At 49.4% G+C, this 21,856-nt stretch overlaps 1 protein-coding gene across 4 annotated transcripts in view; it reads left to right on the forward strand.

The window, feature by feature from the left end:
- LOC140198283 (lysosomal thioesterase PPT2-A-like) overlaps positions 1–20,940 on the forward strand; it is a 43,978-nt gene extending 23,038 nt beyond the window's left edge. The window contains exons 5-9 of one of the 4 annotated variants that reach the window (XM_072259343.1): positions 3,294–3,377; positions 5,919–6,003; positions 6,463–6,517; positions 14,980–15,119; positions 15,615–20,940. In XM_072259343.1, coding sequence (XP_072115444.1) covers positions 3,294–3,377; positions 5,919–6,003; positions 6,463–6,517; positions 14,980–15,119; positions 15,615–15,783 — 533 coding nt within the window. In that variant the 3' untranslated portion in view covers positions 15,784–20,940. Of the gene's footprint in view, positions 1–3,293; positions 3,378–5,918; positions 6,004–6,462; positions 6,518–14,979; positions 15,397–15,614 lie in introns of those variants that run through there. The other 3 variants (XM_072259345.1, XM_072259346.1, XM_072259344.1) reach the window with 3 other exon arrangements.
- The last annotated feature ends 916 nt before the right edge of the window (positions 20,941–21,856 follow it).

Consider the following 21,856-nt stretch of genomic DNA (forward strand, 5'->3'; position numbering starts at 1 on the left):
CCTGGGAGACCCAGAGTCTCCAGGGACCACATCTGTGTGAAGTGCATCTGGCTGCAGCTCCTTGAAGACCGTGTTAGAGATCTGGAGTAGCAGCTGGATGACCTTCAGCTTGTACAGGAGAGAGAGGAAATAATCAATCGGAGTTACAGGGAAGTAGTCACCCCGAAGCTGCAGGAGACGAGTAGCTGGGTGACTGTCAGGAGGAATGGAAACGTGAATAGGCAGCTAGAGCAGAGCACCCCTGTGGCTGTTCCCCTCAATAATAAGTATACCATTTTGGATACTTTTGTGGGGGAATGACCTCCCAGGGGAATGCCACGGCAACTAGGTTACAGGCAGCGAGCATGGGTCCGTGGTGCAGAAGGGAAAGAGAGAGAGAAGAGGGGAGCGGTAGTGATAAGGAACTCAGCAGTCAGGGGAACAGACCGGAGATTCTGTGGACGTGAACGGGACACCCGGATGGTATGTTGCCTCCCAGGTGCCAGGGTCGGGGATGTTTCAGATCGCGTCCACAACGTTTTGGAGAGGGAGGGGGAGCAGCCAGATGTCTTGGTACATGTTGGTACCAGTGACATAGGAAGGAAACGCAATGAGGTCCTGAAAAGAGAATTTAGAGAGCTAGGTAGAAAGCTGAGAAGCAGGACCGCCCAGGTAGTAATTTCTGGATTGCTGCCTGTGCCACGCGCTAGTGATGGTCGTTGTCGTGGCTATCCCTCGAGGTCGAGCATGATGGTTTTTGTTCTGTTGATCTACTTATGGGCTTTATGAGTCCAATCTTGGCTTTGAGCCAGTGAGAGTAGAAACAGGATGACTTGGCAGATAAATGTGTGGCTGAGAAGCTGGTGCAGGGGGCAGGGCTTCAGCTTCTTGGATCATTGGGATCTCTTCTGAGGGAGGTCTGACCTGTTCAAAAGTGATGGGTTGCACCTGAACCCGAGGGGAACCAATAATCTCGCAGGCAGGTTTGTTAGAGCTGTTGGGGAGGGTTTAAACTAATTTGGCAGAGGTGTGGGAACTGGAGTGAAGGGACTCAGGATAGGACGGATGGTAAAAATGTAAAGACAGCGTGCAGTCAGACTGTCAGGAAGGGCAGGCAGGTGATGGGACTCAGTTGCAGCCAACAGGCTGAGTATCAAAACATTAGGGATGCAGAATCAGAAAGGACAGCAAATACAGTCCTCAAGGTGTTGTATCTAAATGGACATAGTACAAGAAATAAAGTGTATGATCTTGTTGCACGATTACAGATTGCCAGGTATGATGTTGTAGCCATCACTGAATTGTGGCTGAAGGATGGTTGTAGTTGGGAGCTGAATGTCCAAGGTTACACATTATATCGGAGTGATAGGAAGGTAGGCAGAGGGGGTGGTGTGGCTCTGCTGGTAAAGAATGGTATCAAATCAGTAGAAGGATGTGACACAGGATCGGAAGATACTGAGTCCTTGTGGGTTGAGTTAAGAAACTGCAAGGGTAAAAGGACGTTGATGGAAGTTATAAACAGGCCTCCCAACAGAGCTGGGAGGTGGACCACAGATTACAACAGGAAATAGAAAAGGCGTGTCAAAAGGGCAATGTTATGGTAGTCATGGGAGATTTTAACATACAGGTCAATTGGGAAAATCAGGTTGGTAATGGATCTCCAGAGAGTGAGTTTGTTGAATGCCTAAGAGATGGCATTTTAGAGCCGTTTAACATCGAGCCTACTACGGGATCAGCTATGTACGGATTGGGTGTTATGTACTGAACCAGAGGTGATTAGGGAGCCTAAGGTAAAAGAACCCTTAGGAACCAATGAACAAATGTTCAAAAGTTGGAAGGTTCAATTTGAAGTCAGAGAAATGTATACAATATACATCCTGAAATGCTTTTTCTTCGCAAACATCCACGAAAACAGAGAAGTGCCCCAAAGAATGAACGACAGTCAAATGTTAGAACCCCAATGCCCGCTCAGCTCCCCCCCCCATGTGTAAGCGACAGCGAGCAACAATCCCCCCTCCCCCCCACCGGCAAAAAAAATAGCATCTGCACCCCCACCGAGCACTCAAGCGTGAGCAAAGCAATAGCAAAGACACAGACTCGCAGTTACCCCAAAGGCTTAGCATTTCACCCGGCATTCAACATACCACAGGTTCTCTCTCTCCCTAATAAGGGAGAATGAGGTGAATCCTCAATGTGCAAACTATTTTCTAAATGGGGAGAAAATCCAAAAATCTCAGGTGCAAAGGGACTTGGGAGTCTTTGTGCAGAACACCCTAAAGGTTAACTTGCAGGTTGAGTTGGTGGTGAGGAAGGCAAATGCCATGTTAGCATTCATTTCAAGAGGTCTAGAGTACAAGAGCAGGGATGTGATGCTGGGGCTTTATAAGGCACTGCTGAGGCCTCACCTTGAGTACTGTGACAGTTTTGGGCTCCTCATCTTGGAAAAGATGTGCTGGCATTGGAGAGGGTCCAGAGGAGGTTCGCAAGGATGATTCCAGGAATGAAAGGGTCATCATATGAGGAAAGTTTGTTGGCTCTGGGTCTGTACACGCAGTAATTTAGAAGGATGAGGGGGGATCTCACTGAATCCTTTCGAATGTTGAAAAGCCTAGACATAGTAGATGTGGAAAGGGTGTTTCCCATAGTGGGAGAGTCGAGGACAAGAGAGCACAGCCTCAGGATAGAGGGGCGCCCTTTCAAAACGGAGATGTGGAGAAATTTCTTTCACCAAAGGGTGGTGAATTTGTGGAATTTGTTGCCACAGGCAGCTGTGGAGGCCAGCTCATTAGGTGTATTTAAGGTAGAGCTTGATAGGTTCTTGATTGGACAGGGCATCAAAAGTTATGGGGAGAAAGCCGGGAACTGGGGTTGAGGAGGAGGAAAAAAGGATCAGCCATGATTGAATAGCAGAGTAGACTTGATGGGCCTAATTCTGCTCCTATGTCTTATGGTCTTATGGTTAAGGAGTCAATGTGCAGCTTTCTAACTGTACAGTGTGAGTCAGTGTTTGTGGTCTCCCTGTCTCTGCGTGCAGTGCGAGTCAGTGCTCGGTGGTCTCACTGTGTCTATGTACGGTGTGAATGAGTGTGTAGCAGTCTCCTTGTCTCTGTGTACAGTGTGAATGAGAGTGTAGTGGTTCCTGTGTATGTGTGCGGTGTGAGTCTGTGTTCGGTGGTCGTACTGTCTCTGTGGGTAGTGTGTGAATCTGTTTACTCACAACCTCTTAACTGTGTGTAATGTCCAAGTGACTGTTCTGCCTGTGGGTGAAGTCACATTGTGTTCAGTTGCCTGACGTGTCTCTCTGCCTGTTCTAGACCCTCACCATCACGACATGTACCTCAACTTCAGTAACTACCTGGCTGTCCTCAACAACGAGACACGGAACCCCAATGCCACAGGTAACTGCAGTCTTGCGCAACCTCCTGGGACCCAGCGTGGGCAGACTATACACACTCTCCAAACTGTCCTGTGTGAGTGTGTGTGTGTGTGTCTCTCTCTCTCTCTCACACACACACACCCCCCCCCCCACAGGTACACACACAGATATACACAAATTCACACACACCACACACACACACACACACACAGGCCCACAAATGTATACACACACACGCCACATAAACTCATACACACCATACTCTCTCTCACAGACACACATACACACACCTGTAGGAGCAAGCTGAAAGATCATGCAGAAGTGGTGTATGAAGTAGTGGGTGTCCGATTAAAACTGGTGCACACCAGGAGACTAAAACTTATCGACCTGTACATGAATTTAATTCATCTTCTGAAGATTTTAAAGATTAGCATTGTCACATTTACATCAACACTTTGGCGCAGCTAAATGCTTCATTTGCTTAAATGACAAGCAAAGTCCGAGGATTGTGCAGCCTGCAAGTGTCATTATACTTTTCAGCACCACAAAGCTTCCCACAATGTACCAACCTTACCTGCTCATCTTTGGAAAGTGGGAGGAAACGGGAACCCAGAGCAAACCCACATGATCACGGAGTGAACTTGCAAACTCCTGACAGACAGTGACAGGAATTGACACTGTTAAGCATTACGGTAGCCATTATGTGAATGTGCTGCATTCTCAGTTGGCAATGATTACAGAGAGACTGGGAAAACAGATTTTCAAGATTCAGGGTTGGTTAAAGTCATTTCTTGTACACAAGTGTAAATGAAATAATTGTTACTCTGGATAGGATGCAGCACAAAAAAAATAAATAAGATAAAGAGAAGATATTGGACCGCTTGAAAATGATGCTGGAGAGGTGGTAATGGGGAACAAGGGAATGGCAGAAGAACTGAATAAGTATCTTGCAGCTGTCTTTACTGTGGAGGACACTAGCAGTATGCCGGAAGTTCACACATGTCAGGGGCAAGTTCCTATTACAAGGGAGAAGGTGCTTGGTAAGCTGAAAGGTCTGAAGGTTGGTAAATCACCTGGACCAGACAGTCTACACCCTAGGGTTCTGAAAGAGGTAGCTGAAGAGATTATTGAGTATTAGAAGTGATCTTTCAAGAATCACTAGATTCTGGCATGGTTCTTGAAAACTGGAAAATTGCAAATGTTCCAAGGGTCTCGGCCTGAAACGTCGACTGTACCTCTTCCTAGAGATGCTGCCTGGCCTGCTGCGTTCACCAGCAACTTTGATGTGTGTTGCTTGAATTTCCAGCATCTGCAGAAATCCTGTTGTAGGCTGGTCCTGGACCTATTTCCTGGCATAACTTACATATTACTATTTAAATATTTATGGTTTTATTATTATTTAATTATTTATGGTGCAACTGTAACGAAAACCAATTTCCCCCAGGATCAATAAAGTGTGGCTATGACTATAGATTGGAGCTGAGAGGAAAATTGGATTAGCCATGATGAAATGACAGAGCAGACTTGCTGGGTCAGATGGTCTAATTCTGCTCGTATATTTTATGGACTTACTTCAAGTATGTAATGCTGAGGCTTTATAAGGCACTGGTGAAGTCTCACCTGGAGGATTGTGAGCAGTTTTGGGACACCGATCTGAAAAACAACGTGCTGACATTGGAGGGGTTTCGGAGGAGGTTCACAAGAACGATTCTGGGAATGAAAGTCTTAATGTATGAGGAGCGATTAGTGGCGTTCTAAATTTCACTGGAATTTAGAAGAATGGAGGGATCTCTTTGAAACCTATCGAATGTTCAAAGAGCGGACATGGACAGCATGTTTCCGAGGCGAGGGAGTCTGAGGGCAGAGCCTCAGGATTGAGGGACGTCCATTTAGAATGGAGATGAGGAGGAAGTTCTTTAGGTGAGGGGATGGTGAATCTGTGGAATTCATTGCGAAACGTTGATGTGGAGGCCAGGTCACTGGCTGTATTAAGGCTGAGGATGAAAGATTCTTGCAGACTAAATTGATTATTGACACGTCTAAATAGGTTAATAGAAAATCCAGTTTTCTATTCCAACAGTGAGTGCACACTGTGACACAGTTAATGAAGCTGCTGAAACTTGCCTGTCTTCACTGCTGTACTTGTGGGCTGCATCTGAAGTTCCCGGTTACCAGCCGCACACAATCCACAACCTGTTCATTAGTTATTATCCATCGCTGCTCTTTCCCCTCCCTCACACACCCCACCCCGCTGGGCACTGTTAGAGCCCGGGTCAGGGACACCATCCCTTGAGGGGGAAGGCGGTGCCTACACACTGAACGGCAAGATCCCACAGATTAATGTGCACCGTAACCTCACGCTCCACATGGTCCCAGACGGGCAGTGGTGTCACGTGACCCTAGTGAACAGCACGATCCCAGTACTAATGTACACCATAAGCTCACTATCACTCAGGCCCAGAGGGGAGCGGGGATGGAGGGGCAGGTGACTGCTGTGGGCAGTGACAGACCGAGACCTCGCCCCACCACCCCGGTTGACACTGTCTTGTCCTTTCTCTGCCAGTATGGAAGAAGAATTTCCTGAGGTTGAAGCAGCTTGTTCTGATTGGAGGGCCAGACGATGGTGTCATCACCCCCTGGCAGTCCAGGTACAGCTGTTGGGGGGGCGGGGGTCCATTCACCTGTGGGGCCACACCTGGGGGGAGGGTGGCACACACCTCACCTTTCTGTCCCTCAACCTTGTGTCCCTTCTCCCGCACTATCTCTCGGCCACATCTCCCCCCTCCGTCTCTCAGCCACGTCTCCCCCCCCCACCCCCATCTCTCCACCGCGATCCCAGTCACTTCGCCCCGTCACCCTGGCACATCTCCCCACCGACTCTCCGCCACGTCTGCCCCCCGCCCATCTCTCCACCACGTCTGCCCCCCATCCGTCTCTCCACCACGTCTCTCCTGTCTCTCCCCCAATTCACTCAACCCTCTCTCTCAGCCATCTCACTCCCCCTTCTCTCTCCTCCACCCCTCTCCCTTGTCTCCTCACCTCCACCTCGGTGCTGTTCCTGGCTGATCATCCTCTCTGACCACTCCCTTCCCACTTTCCTTTTCCAGCCACTTTGGATTTTATAACGAGAACGAGACGGTGGTGGAGATGAAGAATCAGTTGGTGAGTTTGTGGTTCACTGTGGCTGGAGGGGTGGTGAGGGTGGTCCTGGGAATCTGCTCCTGAAAAATGCCACACACATAAAAGTTGCTGGTGAATGCAGCAGGCCAGGCAGCATCTCTAGGAAGAGGTACAGTCGACGTTTCGGGCCGAGACCCTTCGTCAGGACTAACTGAAAGAAGAGCTAGGCAGAGATTTGAAAGTGGGAGGGGGAGGGGGAGATCAGGAGGTTATCTGGATCTCGCTCAGAATCCACGCCCACTCCCTTGGTAACCACGTCCCCTCCCATCACCCCTTCCACAGGCAATTGTTTACTTGTCCTGCCCCACCCCACCCCTATTATCATTGTTTTCCTCACCCAACCCTTTTCCTTTCATTTCTGCTGCCCTCCTCTCCCTCCCCTCCCCACCCTCCCGGTCTTGGATCTGAATCCCCACTCCCTGCTGTCTGGAGGCAGCACCACATGGGCTGGGGGGCCACATTGGGGAAGAGGTGCTAAAGTGAACTCCTGCCTCCTCTCACGTCGGGGGTAGGGGTATGGGGTGATGGGAACTCCCACGGCAGACGGCAGGGTAGTGACGTTTGGGTCAACAACCACCCCTTGATCCAGTTATTGTTCCACTGCCCAGTTTCCTCAGCGTGACCACACTCCGAAATCACATCAGTGCACAGTATTCCGACAGAGAGCCTCAGCCCCAAGTGCTGAGGCTCTCTCTCGGAATTCATTCCCCTCCGTAGATCCCCCAATTCATTCCCCGACATCATCCCCCCCACAGTTCATTCCCCCCATCGTCCCCCACAGTTCATTCCCCTCCATCGTCCCCCACAGTTCATTCCCCTCCATCATCCCCCCCACAGTTCATTCCCCTCCGTCGTGAACTACTGACTTCCTTTGTCAAGCATATTCACTCTGTCTGCCACAAAAGATGGGATTTCTTGGTGGCCATCCATTTCAGTTTGACTTCCCATTCCCATTCTGACATGTCGGTCCACGGCCTCCTTTACTGCCTCAAAGAGGCCACACTCAGGTTGGAGGAACAACATCTTATATCCTATCTGGGCAGCCTCCAAACTGATGGCATGAACATCGATTTCTCCAACTTTTGGTAATTTCTCATACTTTCCTCTTTTCCATTCCCATTCCAACTCTCACCCCTTCTCTTCTCCTCACTTCTCCAAGACCTCTCCCTGGCATCCATCCCTCCCTTTCTCCCATGGTCTGCTCTCCTGTCTTATCAGATTCCTTCCTCTCCAGCCCTTTGCATTTTTTGCGGCTTCACCTATCACATGTGAGCTGTGACCCTTTTCCACCTGCACTCTCATTCTGGCCTGTGTCCCCTGCCTCTCCAGCCCTGTTGAAGGGTCTCGGCTTGAAACGTCGACTGTTTATTTCTATCTTATATATGTTTATACATGGCGTTTAACTGCGACGAAGGTACTCTCAAGACCGTAAAGAATGATACCATTATGAAAGTCTTTGCCTACAAGTACCTCCGGTCAAGAATGATGAGCTTGGAGAAGGACATAATGATACCGAAGGCGCTGGCATGGAGGGCTATGAACGACATGAAGGAAATCTGGAAGTTGAAGCTGACCAGAGGGCTTAAAAAGAGGATTTTCATAGCAGTCATAGAGTCCATTCTCAGGTACGGATGCGAGACGTGGACACTCATCAAGACGATGTGAAAATCTCTAGATGGTTGTTATACACGAATGCTCCAGATGGCTCTTGACGTGAGTTGGCAGCAGCACATGACGAACGTTGAGCTCTATAACAACCTACTGATGCTCTCCACTAAAATGGAGGCGAGAAGACTGCAACTAGCGGGGCACTGTCTACGCCACCCCGAGTTACCTGCCAGCCTAGTCATCATATGGGAGCCCAAGCACGGGAGGATGAACCCTGGGTGCCCTCCCAAGACTATGGTCAACACGCTCCTAGAAGACAGCAGCGCGGCTAATGTAGATGAACTGAACACACTGATGAGGGAGAGGGAGAAGTGGAGAGTCCGTCATCGTGCCCGACGCTGGCCGCTAGGCCTGAGTCGAAGTAGTAGTATTAGTAGTTATTCATATCCATAGATGCTACTTGCCCTGCTGAGTTCTTCCAGCATTTTGTGTGTGTGTGTGTGCTGGTCTGGATTTCCAGGATCTGCAGAATTGCTTACGTCTGTGAATGCATTGCACATTGCAGCTTCCTGTGCGAGTGGAAAGCGTTTGCGAGATGCGAGTTTCTCTTTGTGATGCGCTCGTTGGGCAGGCCTGTTCCACACTGTAATTTGGGAGTTCCTGCCATTGCTAGCTAATGAGATTATCTCTAGTATTGGCAATGTTCTGATGAAAAGTCGAGTTAGGTTCCGAAAACTGAAGAAAATTCGTGCAGGATTTCACAGGACTAGGGTTTTCAAAACATGATATAACATCTGTACCCGTGGCGGGCATTTCATATTGATGCACAGTACCACTCATCAGGGTGCACAAAGACACATACGGTGGACGGTGTCACTTTTAAGTACCACAGCTTTGCTGTTAGGTTCGAACAGGTTGGGCCTCAGCTCTGTTCAAACCGTTTCAATTACTGCTTCAGAGAGAAAGCCAGGAGCTCAAACACAATATTACTAACGGATATCTAAGAATTACCGATGGATTTAGTGTAAATCACCGCGAGTGAAGAAGGCTGTGAATGACGCTGCTTCTGTGGAGCGAGATCGCCACCTACAGGCGTTGGATGGAATTTAACGCCGTGCCGTTTTAAAGTCGTTCTTTTAAACTTTCTCTGTAATTAGCCGCTGATTCGAGGGTTTCATTTTTCGCGTTACCTAATATTTTGCAGCAGCACAAAAACTGACTTTCACAGTGTTATGGAGATGCTTGCTGGTGTCGGTGAATTGAACTGGGAACAGGCGACATCTGTTGGATATAGTCGACATCACCGGAATATCGACCACAGAACAGTACAGACACTTCGGCACACGGTGTTTGTTGTGCCGACCATTTTTACCGCACTCGAAAATCGTTCTAGCCTTTTCCTCCTGCATAGTCCTCCATCTTTTCTATCATCCGTGTGCCTGTCTAGGAGTTTCATTAATGCCCCTAATACATCTGCCTCAATACCACCCTTAGCAGCATGTTCCACGCACTTTGTAAAGACCTTACCTCCGACGTCCCCGCTGTACTCTCCAATAACAAAATTATTCCCCTTGGTATTACCTATTTCCTCCTTTCCTCCCTGGGGAAAAAAAAGTCTGGCTATCTTCTACTCCTACACCTCTTATCACCTTGAGCACCTCTATTAAGTCACCTCTCATCCTCCTTTGCTCCAAGAAGAAAAGCCCTACCTTGCACTATCTATCCTCATAAGACATGTTCTCTAATCCAGGTAAATATTTCATTCTCTCTGAAGTTTCCCAATTTCTTCCAGAACTGAAGGTGAAAATGTATTTTCTAAAGTACCAGTGCCCACCACTGGGGGCAGCTTTAACCCAGACCAGTGAAACAAGACTATCTGACGACTGATGCTCACAATTACTTGACTATACTCCTTCCCACCCCGTCGCTTGTGAAAATGGTATTCCCTTTTCTCAGCTCCTCCACCTCCATGGCATCTGTTTTTGGGATGAGGCTTACCATTCGAAAATAAAATCAGAAATTGCTCGGCAGGTCAGTCAGCATCTGTAGAGAGAGAAACCCATTCAACATTTCAGTTCAAAGACCCTTTCTCAGAACTCGTGTGTGTTCGTCCATCGTCAACGTCGATGAGGACCTCGACACCATTATTGATGGTGTCGAGACTAGCACGTGATTTGGATTTAAGTGGGGGGGAGTTGCGCAGCGTCAGCCTCACTCTCTCTTCCCATTTCCCATCTGGATCCAGTGGCAAGACAGAGTCTAGACGGCTGGGGATGGGACTAGGCGCAGTGGATGACCAGGACGTCTTCTGTGTCTTGTCCTGTTCTACACTTTCCACGACGCTTGCAGAGACCGCCTTCTTGACTGTTGGACCTTCCATTGGTCTCGTCTGCTCAATCCGCCGGAGTCTGTCTTCACATGCTGGGATAGACAACTCCCTTTGAAAACCGTCGGCTACCCTCACCTGGTTTAGCCGACTTGCCGAAGCCGTTGCCCGGGGTGTGGTCGCTGTCGCATGCAAACAGCTACGGGGAGCCACAGGTGAGAGCTGAGTACCAGGTGGGGACCAAAGGTGGACTAACCACCCTGAAAAGGACGCGACGTGTTCCCCCACCAGAGGTGCTACCCCTCCCTGACACCCCATACACAATGGGCAGTACGGTGGTGTAGTGGTCAGCGCGACACTATTACAGCTCAGTGTGTTGGAGTTCAGAGTTCAATTGTGGTTCCCTTTGAAAGGAGTTTGTATGTTCCTTCCCATGTACGTGCGAGGTTCCTCTGGGTGCTCTGGTTTCCAAAGATGTACCAGTTAATAGGTGAATTGGCCATTGTAAATTGTCCTGTGACTAGACTAGTGTTAGATAGGTGGTTTGCTGGGCTGTGCAACGCTCCCTCGGTCTCACACGCACTCTCTCTCTCTCCTACTCAATCTCCCTCCCTCTCTCTGTCTCTCATTCTCTGCACAACAACATACAATTCCGGCCCAGCAAACCCATTCCGCCCAGTTCCACCCGATGTAACTAATTAACGTTTTCACAAGTACATCTTCGGAATGATGGAGGAAACGGGAGCACCCGGACGAAACCCACGCAGTCACATAGAAAAAACACAACCCCTCACGCACAGCAGCGGGATTGAACCCGGACTGTTGGCGTTGTAATAGCTTTATGCAAAGCTCCCCTACTGTGCTGTCCCAGTTTTCCCTTGTGCTGCCTCAGTGGACTGATGTGATGAAATGATCTGTAGGGCTGACATACAAAACAGGATTTTTTCACGTGTAACAATAATAAACCAGTTAAGAAATATCAGTATCCTGGGATTCATCACTGAGACGCTGGTGTAAGTGGTGACAGACGCTGTAAGTGGTGACAGACGCTGGGGTAAGTGGTGACGGACGCTGGGGTAAGTGGTGACGGACGCTGGGGTAAGTAGTGACGGACGCTGGGGTAAGTGGTGACGGACGCTGGGGTAAGTGGTGACGGACGCTGAGGTAAGTGGTGACGGACGCTGGGGTAAGTGGTGACGGACACTGATGTAAGTGGTGACGGACGCTGGGGTAAGTGGTGACGGACGCTGGTGTAAGTGGTGACGGACGCTGGGGTAAGTGGTGACGGACGCTGGGGTAAGTGGTGACAGACGCTGGGGTAAGTGGTGACGGACACTGTAAGTGGTGACGGACGCTGGGGTAAGTGGTGACGAATGCTGGGGTAAGTGATGACAGACGCTGGGGTAAGTGGTGACGGACGCTGGGGTAAGTGGTGACGGACGCTGGGGTAAGTGGTGACAGATGCTGTAAGTGGTGACAGACGCTGGGGTAAGTGGTGACAGACGATGGGGTAAGTGGTGACGGACGCTGGGGTAAGTAGTGACAGATGCTGTAAGTGGTGACAGACACTGGGGTAAGTGGTGACGGACGCTGGGGTAATTGGTGACGGACGCTGGGGTAAGTAGTGGCGGACGCTGGGGTAAGTGGTGACGGACGCTGGGGTAAGTGGTGACAGACGCTGGGGTAAGTGGTGACGGACGCTGGGGTAAGTGGTGACCGACGCTGGGGTAAGTGGTGACAGATGCTGTAAGTGGTGACGGACGCTGGGGTAAGTGGTGACGGACGCTGGGGTAAGTGGTGACAGACGCTGGGGTAAGTAGTGACGGACGCTGGAGTAAGTGGTGACGGACGCTGGGGTAAGTGGTGACGGACGCTGGGGTAAGTGGTGACAGACGCTGGGGTAAGTGGTGACGGACGCTGGGGTAAGTGGTGACAGACGCTGGGGTAAGTGGTGACGGACGCTGGGGTAAGTGGTGACAGACGCTGGGGTAAGTGGTGACGGACGCTGGGGTAAGTGGTGACCGACGCTGGGGTAAGTGGTGACAGATGCTGTAAGTGGTGACGGACGCTGGGGTAAGTGGTGACAGACGCTGGAGTAAGTGGTGACGGACGCTGGGGTAAGTGATGACGGACGCTGGGGTAAGTGGTGACGGACACTGGGGTAAGTGGTGACAGATGCTGGAGTAAGTGGTGACGGACGCTGGGGTAAGTGATGACAGACGCTGGGGTAAGTGGTGACGGACGCTGGGGTAAGTGGTGACGGACGCTGGTGTAAGTGGTGACGGATGCTGGGGTAAGTGGTGACAGACGCTGGGGTAAGTGGTGACGGACGCTGGGGTAAGTGGTGACAGACACTGGTGGAAGTGGTGACAGACGCTGGGGTAAGTGATGACAGACGCTGGGGTAAGTAGTGACAGATGCTGTAAGTGGTGACAGACACTGGGGTAAGTGGTGACAGACGCTGGGGTAAGTGGTGACGGACGCTGGGGTAAGTGGTGACGGATGCTGGGGTAAGTGGTGACAGACGCTGGGGTAAGTGGTGACGGACGCTGGGGTAAGTGGTGACCGACGCTGGGGTAAGTGGTGGCAGATGCTGTAAGTGGTGACGGACACTGTAAGTGGTGACGGACGCTGGGGTAAGTGGTGCCGGACGCTGGGGTAAGTGGTGACGGACGCTGGGGTAAGTGGTGACGGACGCTGAGGTAAGTGGTGACGGACGCTGGGGTAATTGGTGACGGACGCTGGTGTAAGTGGTGACGGACGCTGGGGTAAGTGATGACGGACGCTGGGGTAAGTGGTGACGGATGCTGGGGTAAGTGGTGACAGACGCTGGGGTAAGTGGTGACGGACGCTGGGGTAAGTAGTGACAGATGCTGTAAGTGGTGACGGACGCTGAGGTAAGTGGTGACGGACGCTGGGGTAAGTGGTGACGGACGCTGGGGTAAGTAGTGACGGACGCTGGAGTAAGTGGTGACGGACGCTGGGGTAAGTGGTGACAGACGCTGGAGTAAGTGGTGACGGACGCTGGGGTAAGTGGTGACAGACGCTGGGGTAAGTGGTGACGGACGCTGGGGTAAGTGGGGACAGACGCTGGGGTAAGTGGTGACCGACGCTGGGGTAAGTGGTGACAGATGCTGTAAGTGGTGACGGACACTGTAAGTGGTGACGGACGCTGGGGTAAGTGGTGCCGGACGCTGCTGTAAGTGGTGACGGACGCTGGGGTAAGTGGTGACGGACGCTGAGGTAAGTGGTGACGGACGCTGGGGTAATTGGTGACGGACGCTGGTGTAAGTGGTGACGGACGCTGGGGTAAGTGATGACGGACGCTGGGGTAAGTGGTGACGGATGCTGGGGTAAGTGGTGACAGACGCTGGGGTAAGTGGTGACGGACGCTGGGGTAAGTAGTGACAGATGCTGTAAGTGGTGACGGACGCTGAGGTAAGTGGTGACGGACGCTGGGGTAAGTGGTGACGGACGCTGGGGTAAGTAGTGACGGACGCTGGAGTAAGTGGTGACGGACGCTGGGGTAAGTGGTGACAGACGCTGGAGTAAGTGGTGACGGACGCTGGGGTAAGTGGTGACAGACGCTGGGGTAAGTGGTGACGGACGCTGGGGTAAGTGGGGACAGACGCTGGTGGAAGTGGTGACAGACGCTGGGGTAAGTGATGACGGACGCTGGGGTAAGTGGTGAAGACTCAGTGGGTCATTTGTTTGACTAAGGTACTGGACTGGAGAAGGCATATAAAGACTGGCAGGCCCCGGGGTTAAAGTTCAACATTCAAGGCCTGAGGGCCAGACCCATGATGAGTAGACCCTGGGGTCAAGGCCCGAAAGTCAAATGCATGATTGCCGAGTCCTTGGCTCGAAGTCCCGAACGCAGCTGGTCCAGAGGTTGAGACGTGAGAGCGTGCACCCTTAGACCAGCTTGTCCGGAGGTTAGAGGCCTGATGTCTGCGACTCTGAGAGTCCTGGGCCTGGAAGTGGGCTATGCTGTGGTTGGAAGCCTGGCTGTGTGTGTGAGTGGGTTGTTGGGTGGGGGGGATGAAATGGGCTCCTTTGGTTGTTGTTGCTTGTATTGGGTGCCACAGTAACGTAACAGTTAGCACAGTGTCCCAGCTCAGGGCATCGGAATTCAACTCAAGCGCCATCTGTAAGGAGCCTGTACATTCTCCCCGTGATTGCAACGGTTTTCTCTGGGTGCTCCAGTTTCCTCCCACATTCCAAACTCATACCAATCAGTAAGCTATTGGATATTGTAAATCGTCTCGTGATCACACTAGTATTAAATAAGTAGGTGGAGTGGCTTTTTGTGTCAGAAGGGCCTGTATCTCTAAATAAGTAAATGTAACTGCTTGTTTTCTGTGCTGTTCAGCCGAGCTGTGTGGAGACACTTGCTGGCTGTGTTAGGTTGGTTAGGTTGCGTTGGTTGTTAATACAAATGACACATTTCACCAATTGTACGGGTGATAAGGAAATTGGAACCTGAACGCTGCTTTCTCTCCCCTTCCAGATCTACCTGAGGGACACGTTCGGGCTAAAGACGCTGGACATGAGGGGGGCCATCGTGACGTTCGAGGTCCACAACGTGCACCACACAGACTGGCACTCCAACAGGACTGTGTTCGACCAGTGCATCGCCAAGTGGCTCACGTAAGCGCCTCCCGTGCCGCGGAGGGAGGCGAGGGTCTGGGAGCCGCGCCCACAGAGCGCCTCGCAGACCGAACCCGACTGCAACACCGCAGCCCCTCCCGCCTCCCCGCAACCCCCACCGCAGGTGGGCGGATAGAGCAGGGAGTGGAAACAAGACTAGGAGGATGGAGCCATAGTCAAGGAGACTGTTTACGGTTTGCCGGCTTAATTATAGAGACAGTGGAGCCTGGGGGCTGACCTCTGTGAAAGAGGAGGATGGCTCCTGGATTTGTGATGTGCGGGAGGGACAGAGGGGTGGGGGAGGGAAGGTGTGGGGAAGAGTGAGGTGCTGAGTAGAGGGGCACTGGTGGTCCAAGCACAAAGGTCCCACTCTGGGGGATGAATTGACAGCATCACCAGTAGCATTATAAATTTAATTATTTCATTAATCTCAAACAATTTTAATCTCGTTTCTAAACTCTGCAACTCCCTTCTCTCCTCTGGGTGCACACACAGGAAATTCTTGTCCCTGCTCCAATGTCGGGAAGATCTCGCAGTCCAACATCTAAAACTATTTGGGGTCCTCCGACCGATGTTGGAGTCACCCTCTGATCACCAGAGCTTCTCTGTCGTTCTCGTCAGCGGCTCGTTGCAAACGCACCTCCATCGCCTCACGGACGGTTAGCCTCCCTCAAGAGAGCTGTGGCCAGCCGGGTTTCCGTGGGCCGCATTGGCCGACTGCGTTCTTCCTCTTCACGTTCTCCCTCCATCACTCCTGTATCGCACCAGTTGGGTTTGGGTTGCTCTTGCTCTTGAGTTTGCCTCCCATTTTGTAATACAGTGTTTCATAACTTTGGTGTAAAATTTGTCCTTTTGAAGGGAAGGAAAAGATTTTCTGTATCGGAAGCTTTTAAAATCATATCCAGAATAATAATTTTGAAGGAATGGATGTTTGTAAGGATTAAATATTTGAGATATTTTGCCTTTTATATATAAAAAATATAGTATTAATGCAGGGACGATTTTAGGCAGTAAATGTTATTACATACCTCAGGAATACCAAGCACCAGGTATTGGAGGAGGGAGGGTCATCTCTGTTTAGAAAGGAATAGGATTGGGAAACTTCCTCCCGTGTTTCCGCTTCCTTCCAATGGGGCAAACTTGTGGCTTTTGTAAGCCGGAGACTTCATTTGATGGGCTGAATGGCCTTATTCTGCTCCTATGTCTTATGGTCTATTCCCAATCTAAGCCATTATTTTCGAGTCCTGAAAAATCACATCTATTTTTAGAAGGGAAAAGTATTGTTTGAGTCTACCAAGAAAGTTTGTCCCATGTTTGTTTAGAGCAGCGGTTCCCTATCCTGAGGTCCATAGACCCTTCGGTTAATAGTCGGGGTCCATGGCATCAAAAGAGTTGGGAATCCCTGGTTTAGAGTGGATATCACTGAAAATAGTATGTGTTGTACAGCCTTTGCCTTTTTTGACTGTATTTTCACCTTTTGGGTTCCACCAGATGGAGTTCTTTTGACGGCTTAGCTTTCACCGTTGAAATTATACTACTGAGGCAGGGAAATTGTACTGTTAAGTATTTCATGGGGTCTTCATCTTCAGCCTGGGTCAGGTTGTGGTGTGGCACCAAGTTAAGATGACAGCGGTTGGACAGACAAGGGCTCGGAGGTTAACCGTGTCAAGGCTGAAGTGGGGTGTGTTCCAGGAAGAGTTAGCCGCTCAGTGTTTGTCAGGGTCTGTAATCGCAGCCGCTGGAATGAGAAATGAAAGAAAGGCGGCCGTGGGGAGACGTTACTGGAAGTTGGAGAGATCGATGTTCATGCCATTAGGTGGGACAGATGGAATGTGAGGTGTTGTTCCTTCTGACTGTTACTGTTACGCCACTGGTGTTTAGGGCAGCAATGACGGTCTGCCATCTCTGTCTGTCAATAGACAATAGGTGCAGGAGTAGGCCATTCAGCCCTTCGAGCCAGCACCGCCATTCACTGTGATCATGGCTGATCATCCACAATCAGTACCCTCTTCCTGCCTTCTCCCCATATCCCTTCACTCCACTATCTTTAAGAGCTCTATCTAACTCTTTCTTGAAAGAATCCAGAGAATTGGGCTCCACTGCCTTCTGAGGCAGAGCATTCCACAGATCCACAACTCTCTGTGTGAAAAAGTTTTTCCTCAACTCCGTTTTAAATTGTCTACCCCTTATTCTTAAACTGTGGCCTCTGGTTCTGGACTCCCCCAACATCGGGAACATGTTTCCTGCCTCTAGCATGTCCAATCCCTTAATAATCTTATATGTTTCAATCAGCTCCCCTCTCATCCTTCTAAATTCCAGTGTATACAAGCCCAGTCGCTCCAATCTTTCAACATATGACAGTCCCGCCATCCCTGGAATTAACCCAGTGAACCTACACTGCACTCCCTCCATAGCAAGAATGTCCTTCCTCAAATTTGGAGACCAAAACTGCACACACTACTCCAGGTGTGGTCTCACCAGGGCCCTGTACAACAGCAGAAGGACCTCTTTGCTCTTATACACAACTCCCCTTGTTATGAAGGCCAACATGCCATTAGCTTTCTTCACTGCCTGCCGTAACTGCCTGCTTCCTTTCAGTGACTGATGAACAAGGACACCCAGAACTTGTTGTACTTCCCCTTTTCCTAACTTGACAGCATTCAGATAGTAATTTGCCTTCCTGTTCTTGTCACTTGGCCTCTTGGTCTTGGCGGCGTTCAGGGCAACTCTCATCATGCCAGTAGCTTGCCCTACTGTCAGTCATGCAAGTCCCTGGTGGAGACTCAGGAATACTGTCACACTCGGATGTAAAGGGATTCCTCATCGCTCTTTCATTAACACATTTGTTTTACCAGTCAGGGTCGTTAGCTCTGAGCTGAACCCCGAGACTCGGAGGACCGGTGGACCACTCTTAGTCTGGCCACTAGCCTCTGACCTGTTTGGCACGGGTCACCCTTCCAAGAGCCAAAACATAAAGCCCTGACTCCAGCCAACATAACTCTTCGGATCATCGAGACGGGCAAGCCTCCAAACCGCACCAAGGTTACCGTCTTTTTGGTGGTCCTGGCTTCCAGCTCTAGGAATTCCAGCCGATTACGAACAGCATCCCCGCGTGAAAAAGAATTCTGTTTTCATTGCAAAATATTTCCTCAGCTTAGCTTTTACGTCAAAACATTGGGAGAATGGCTGACTGTCTAATCCCATGGAGTCTGTCTATTAATCAGTCAGAATATTACCTCATCTGTAACAAATTCAGTAATCTGCTGAGATCTTAGTCGTGATTTACCTTTGTGACATTAGATTTGATGAAATCACTTCACTGCTAGCTTGTTGTGATGGAGAACCCAGAAGTTACACTGGATTTTAATTATTATGACAGTCCAGTATCCTGACAACTTTCCCATTCCCCATCTTAACTGCTGCATTAACTTGGTGAGTTTAAACTGATTGCCCTCCCACTTTCCAAGTGAGATAATCTCTTACTGGAGTCCTCATTAGGTTACGCTGTTGGGGTGTAAATAAGTAAATAGTAGAAGGTTATTCCTGTACCAGAGGGGCAAAGGAGTCGTTTTAATTCTTGCCCCAGCTGATGCCGGGTTGGAGGGCTGAATATATGGTTTGTGTGGTGTTAGCAGTGGATGACACTATCAGGGCTATGGTCCAGGTTGTGATTTCAGTGTTCTGCGTTTTATCAAGCATTTCCATCATGCTAACACACGAGCTTGTTGTTTCTAGTTCGTCATACACAGTGTAGTGATTTGAAAACTGCATTTTGTTGTCTAGTAGTTTCTGGTATCTGCGGCGATGAGAAGCTCACCTTATGCGAAATCCCTCGGGATTTCAGATCCAGATTACTCCTGCAGTATCCAATGAGATCAGAGTGTTTCCCTTACACTTCAGAACAGAGGGATAAAGAAAACACATAAAACATTCAGGAATTAATTCTTAAAATCATAGAACACTGGAGCACAGAACCAGGCTCTTCAGCCCACCTAAATCCATGCTAGTGACCTGCACCCGGACCATAACCCACCATTCCCCTCCCATCCATGTTCCTATCCAAACTTCTCTTCAATGTAGCAATCAACCCTACTTCCACTGGCAGCTCATTCCATACTTGCACGACCCTCCAAGGGAAGAAGTTCCACCTCAGGTTTCCCTTAAACACCTTATCATTCACCCTTAACCCAGGATGTCTGTTTGTAGTCAGTCTCACCCTCAGAGGGAAAAGTCTGTATGCATTTACCCTATCTAGACCACTCATCATTTTGTATACCTCTGTCAAATCTGCCCTCATTCTCCTACACTCCAGGTATAATCTATTCTACCTTTCCCTATAACTCAAGTCCCAGTAACATCCTTGTAAATTTCCTCTGCATTCTTCAATCTCATTGACATTCCCGTAACTTTGAAGTCCTGACTAATCAGGAACTTATCAACCTCCATTTTAAGTACATTGAAAGATTTGGCCTCCACAAACACCTGCGGCAATGAATTCCTCAAATTCACTACCCACTGGTGAAAGAAATTCCCCCCGCATCCCTGTTCTAAACAGACATCCTTCTATTCTGAGGCTGTGCTTTCCGGTCCTAGACTCTCTCACTACAGGAAACACTGTCCCACAGCCACTCTGTGTAGGCCTTTCAGTATTTGATCGGTTTCAATGAGATACACACTCATTTTTCTTATCTCAAAGGCTTCTCATACATTAACCCATTCATTCCCAGAATCATTCTTGTGAATCTCCTCCAGACTCTTTCAAATGCCAGTCCATCTTTTGTTAGATAAGAGACCCAGATCTGGCAATATTGATTACTCCTGGACAATACAGCCTATAGGAAAGTTGAAGGAGTGTCTGGTACCGGCTACCAGCTTGGCCCCTTGTTGCCCTGATCAATTTCGGGAAAAGGCCACAACCTCATTTTATCTGGCTCCTGGATCCTCACCTCTGGTCTCTGGCGGAAAGAGCTGCAGCCCCTGGAGCACGAGCCAGAACCCTGAGCATTGCTTCCAAACCTGACACCTCAGAATGCCAGTGACTGGCTGCCTGTGTACAATCTGCCATGCTGAACTGCTCCCGACTACCTCTCTGCATCAGTAAGACATACTCCAGGGAATTCTCTGCCATTTTCCTCATCTCCCCGCCAGAGCTAAAGGCAAAAGGAATACCTTTATTCAGGATATGGTAAAATGTTTTCAGCTAACAAAACTGCCATCTGCAAGTAAGGGACAGGAAATAATCCTTAGTTATATACTGTATAGAGTTTGAGTGCTGCTTAAGTCAATACCAATGCAATGTGTGTGTGTGGAGCTCTCGTTATCCACGACAGCAGAACCTTTGATGTTGACTGTGATGTTAAAGGGTCAACATGTTTCCCAGGCAGAGGGTTATCTCACCCCGTTCATGTTCAAGTTTATTGTCATCTGACTGTTCATGCATACAACCAAATGAAACAATGTTCCTCCAGACCATGGTAAACCCACACAGCACATAAAACAAAATAGTGCCATAAGTTCCTAAAGTATAATTCAAAAGGAATGCAGGTAAACAGAAAACAGTACAGAGCCAGCAGCTTGGTGATAGCTACATCTGTTGCTTCGAAGGGTGGTCTGCGGATGAGTGAACGCTGGGGTGAGTGAAGCTGACCATCAGATCCAATGGACAGTGGTTCTATGAGATATTCTGCACAGACAGGTATTGAACAATTTCCACTGTACATGACGATTACCTATGAAGCCATTTCCCTCAACTTGCTACCTTTTATTTTTAACTTTTTTTTTGAGGATTGTTTGTACATTATTTCTGCATTGCCTTGTTATTGTCCAATAAAATCATTTTGAAATACTAGAGTGTGACTGGTGCCAATGAAAAGTGCTTGACCGTGTGTCTCACTGGGTCTTGGCCCGAAACACCAACTGGAAATTCCCCTCCGTAGATGCTGCCTGACCTGCAGAGTTCCTTCCTCTGGGATTTCCTGTGTTGCTCTGGATTTCCCACATTTATATATTCAGGGATAAAGTGAGGAACAGCTCCTTCCAGCCCAATGAGCCACACAGCCCGGCGACCCCAAACTAATCACAGGACCATTTACCTATTAACTGCCACGGCTTTGCACTTGGGTTCTTTTCTCTGGAGTGGCAGACACTGAACGGAGACCCAGAAGCGTAGAAAACCTACAGCACAATACAGGTCCTTCGGCCCACAAAGTCTCTTAAAAGACCCTATCGTATCACAGGAGATTAGTGTGCAAACTTAAAGCACATGGTATTGGGGGTAAGGTATTGCTGTGGATGGAGAATTGGTTAGCAGACAGAAAGCAAAGAGTGGGAATAAACGGGACCTTTTCAGAATGGCAGGCGGTGACTAGTGGGGTACCGCAAGGCTCAGTGCTGGGACCCCAGTTGTTTATATATTAATGACTTGGATGAGGGAATTAAATGCAGCATCTCCAAGTTTGCGGATGACACGAAGCTGGGCGGCAGTGTTAGCTGTGAGGAGGATGCTAAGAGGATGCAGAGTGACTTGGATAGTTTGGGTGAGTGGGCAAATTCATGGCAGATGCAATTTAATGTGGATAAATGTGAAGTTATCCACTTTGGTAGCAAAAATAGGAAAACAGATTATTATCTGAATGGTGGCCGATTAGGAAAAGGGGAGGTGCAACGAGACCTGGGTGTCATTATACACCAGTCATTGAAAGTGGGCATGCAGGTACAGCAGGCGGTGAAAAAGGCGA

This window comes from Mobula birostris, chromosome 5 (assembly GCF_030028105.1).
Source record: "Mobula birostris isolate sMobBir1 chromosome 5, sMobBir1.hap1, whole genome shotgun sequence".
Lineage (NCBI taxonomy): Eukaryota > Metazoa > Chordata > Chondrichthyes > Myliobatiformes > Myliobatidae > Mobula > Mobula birostris.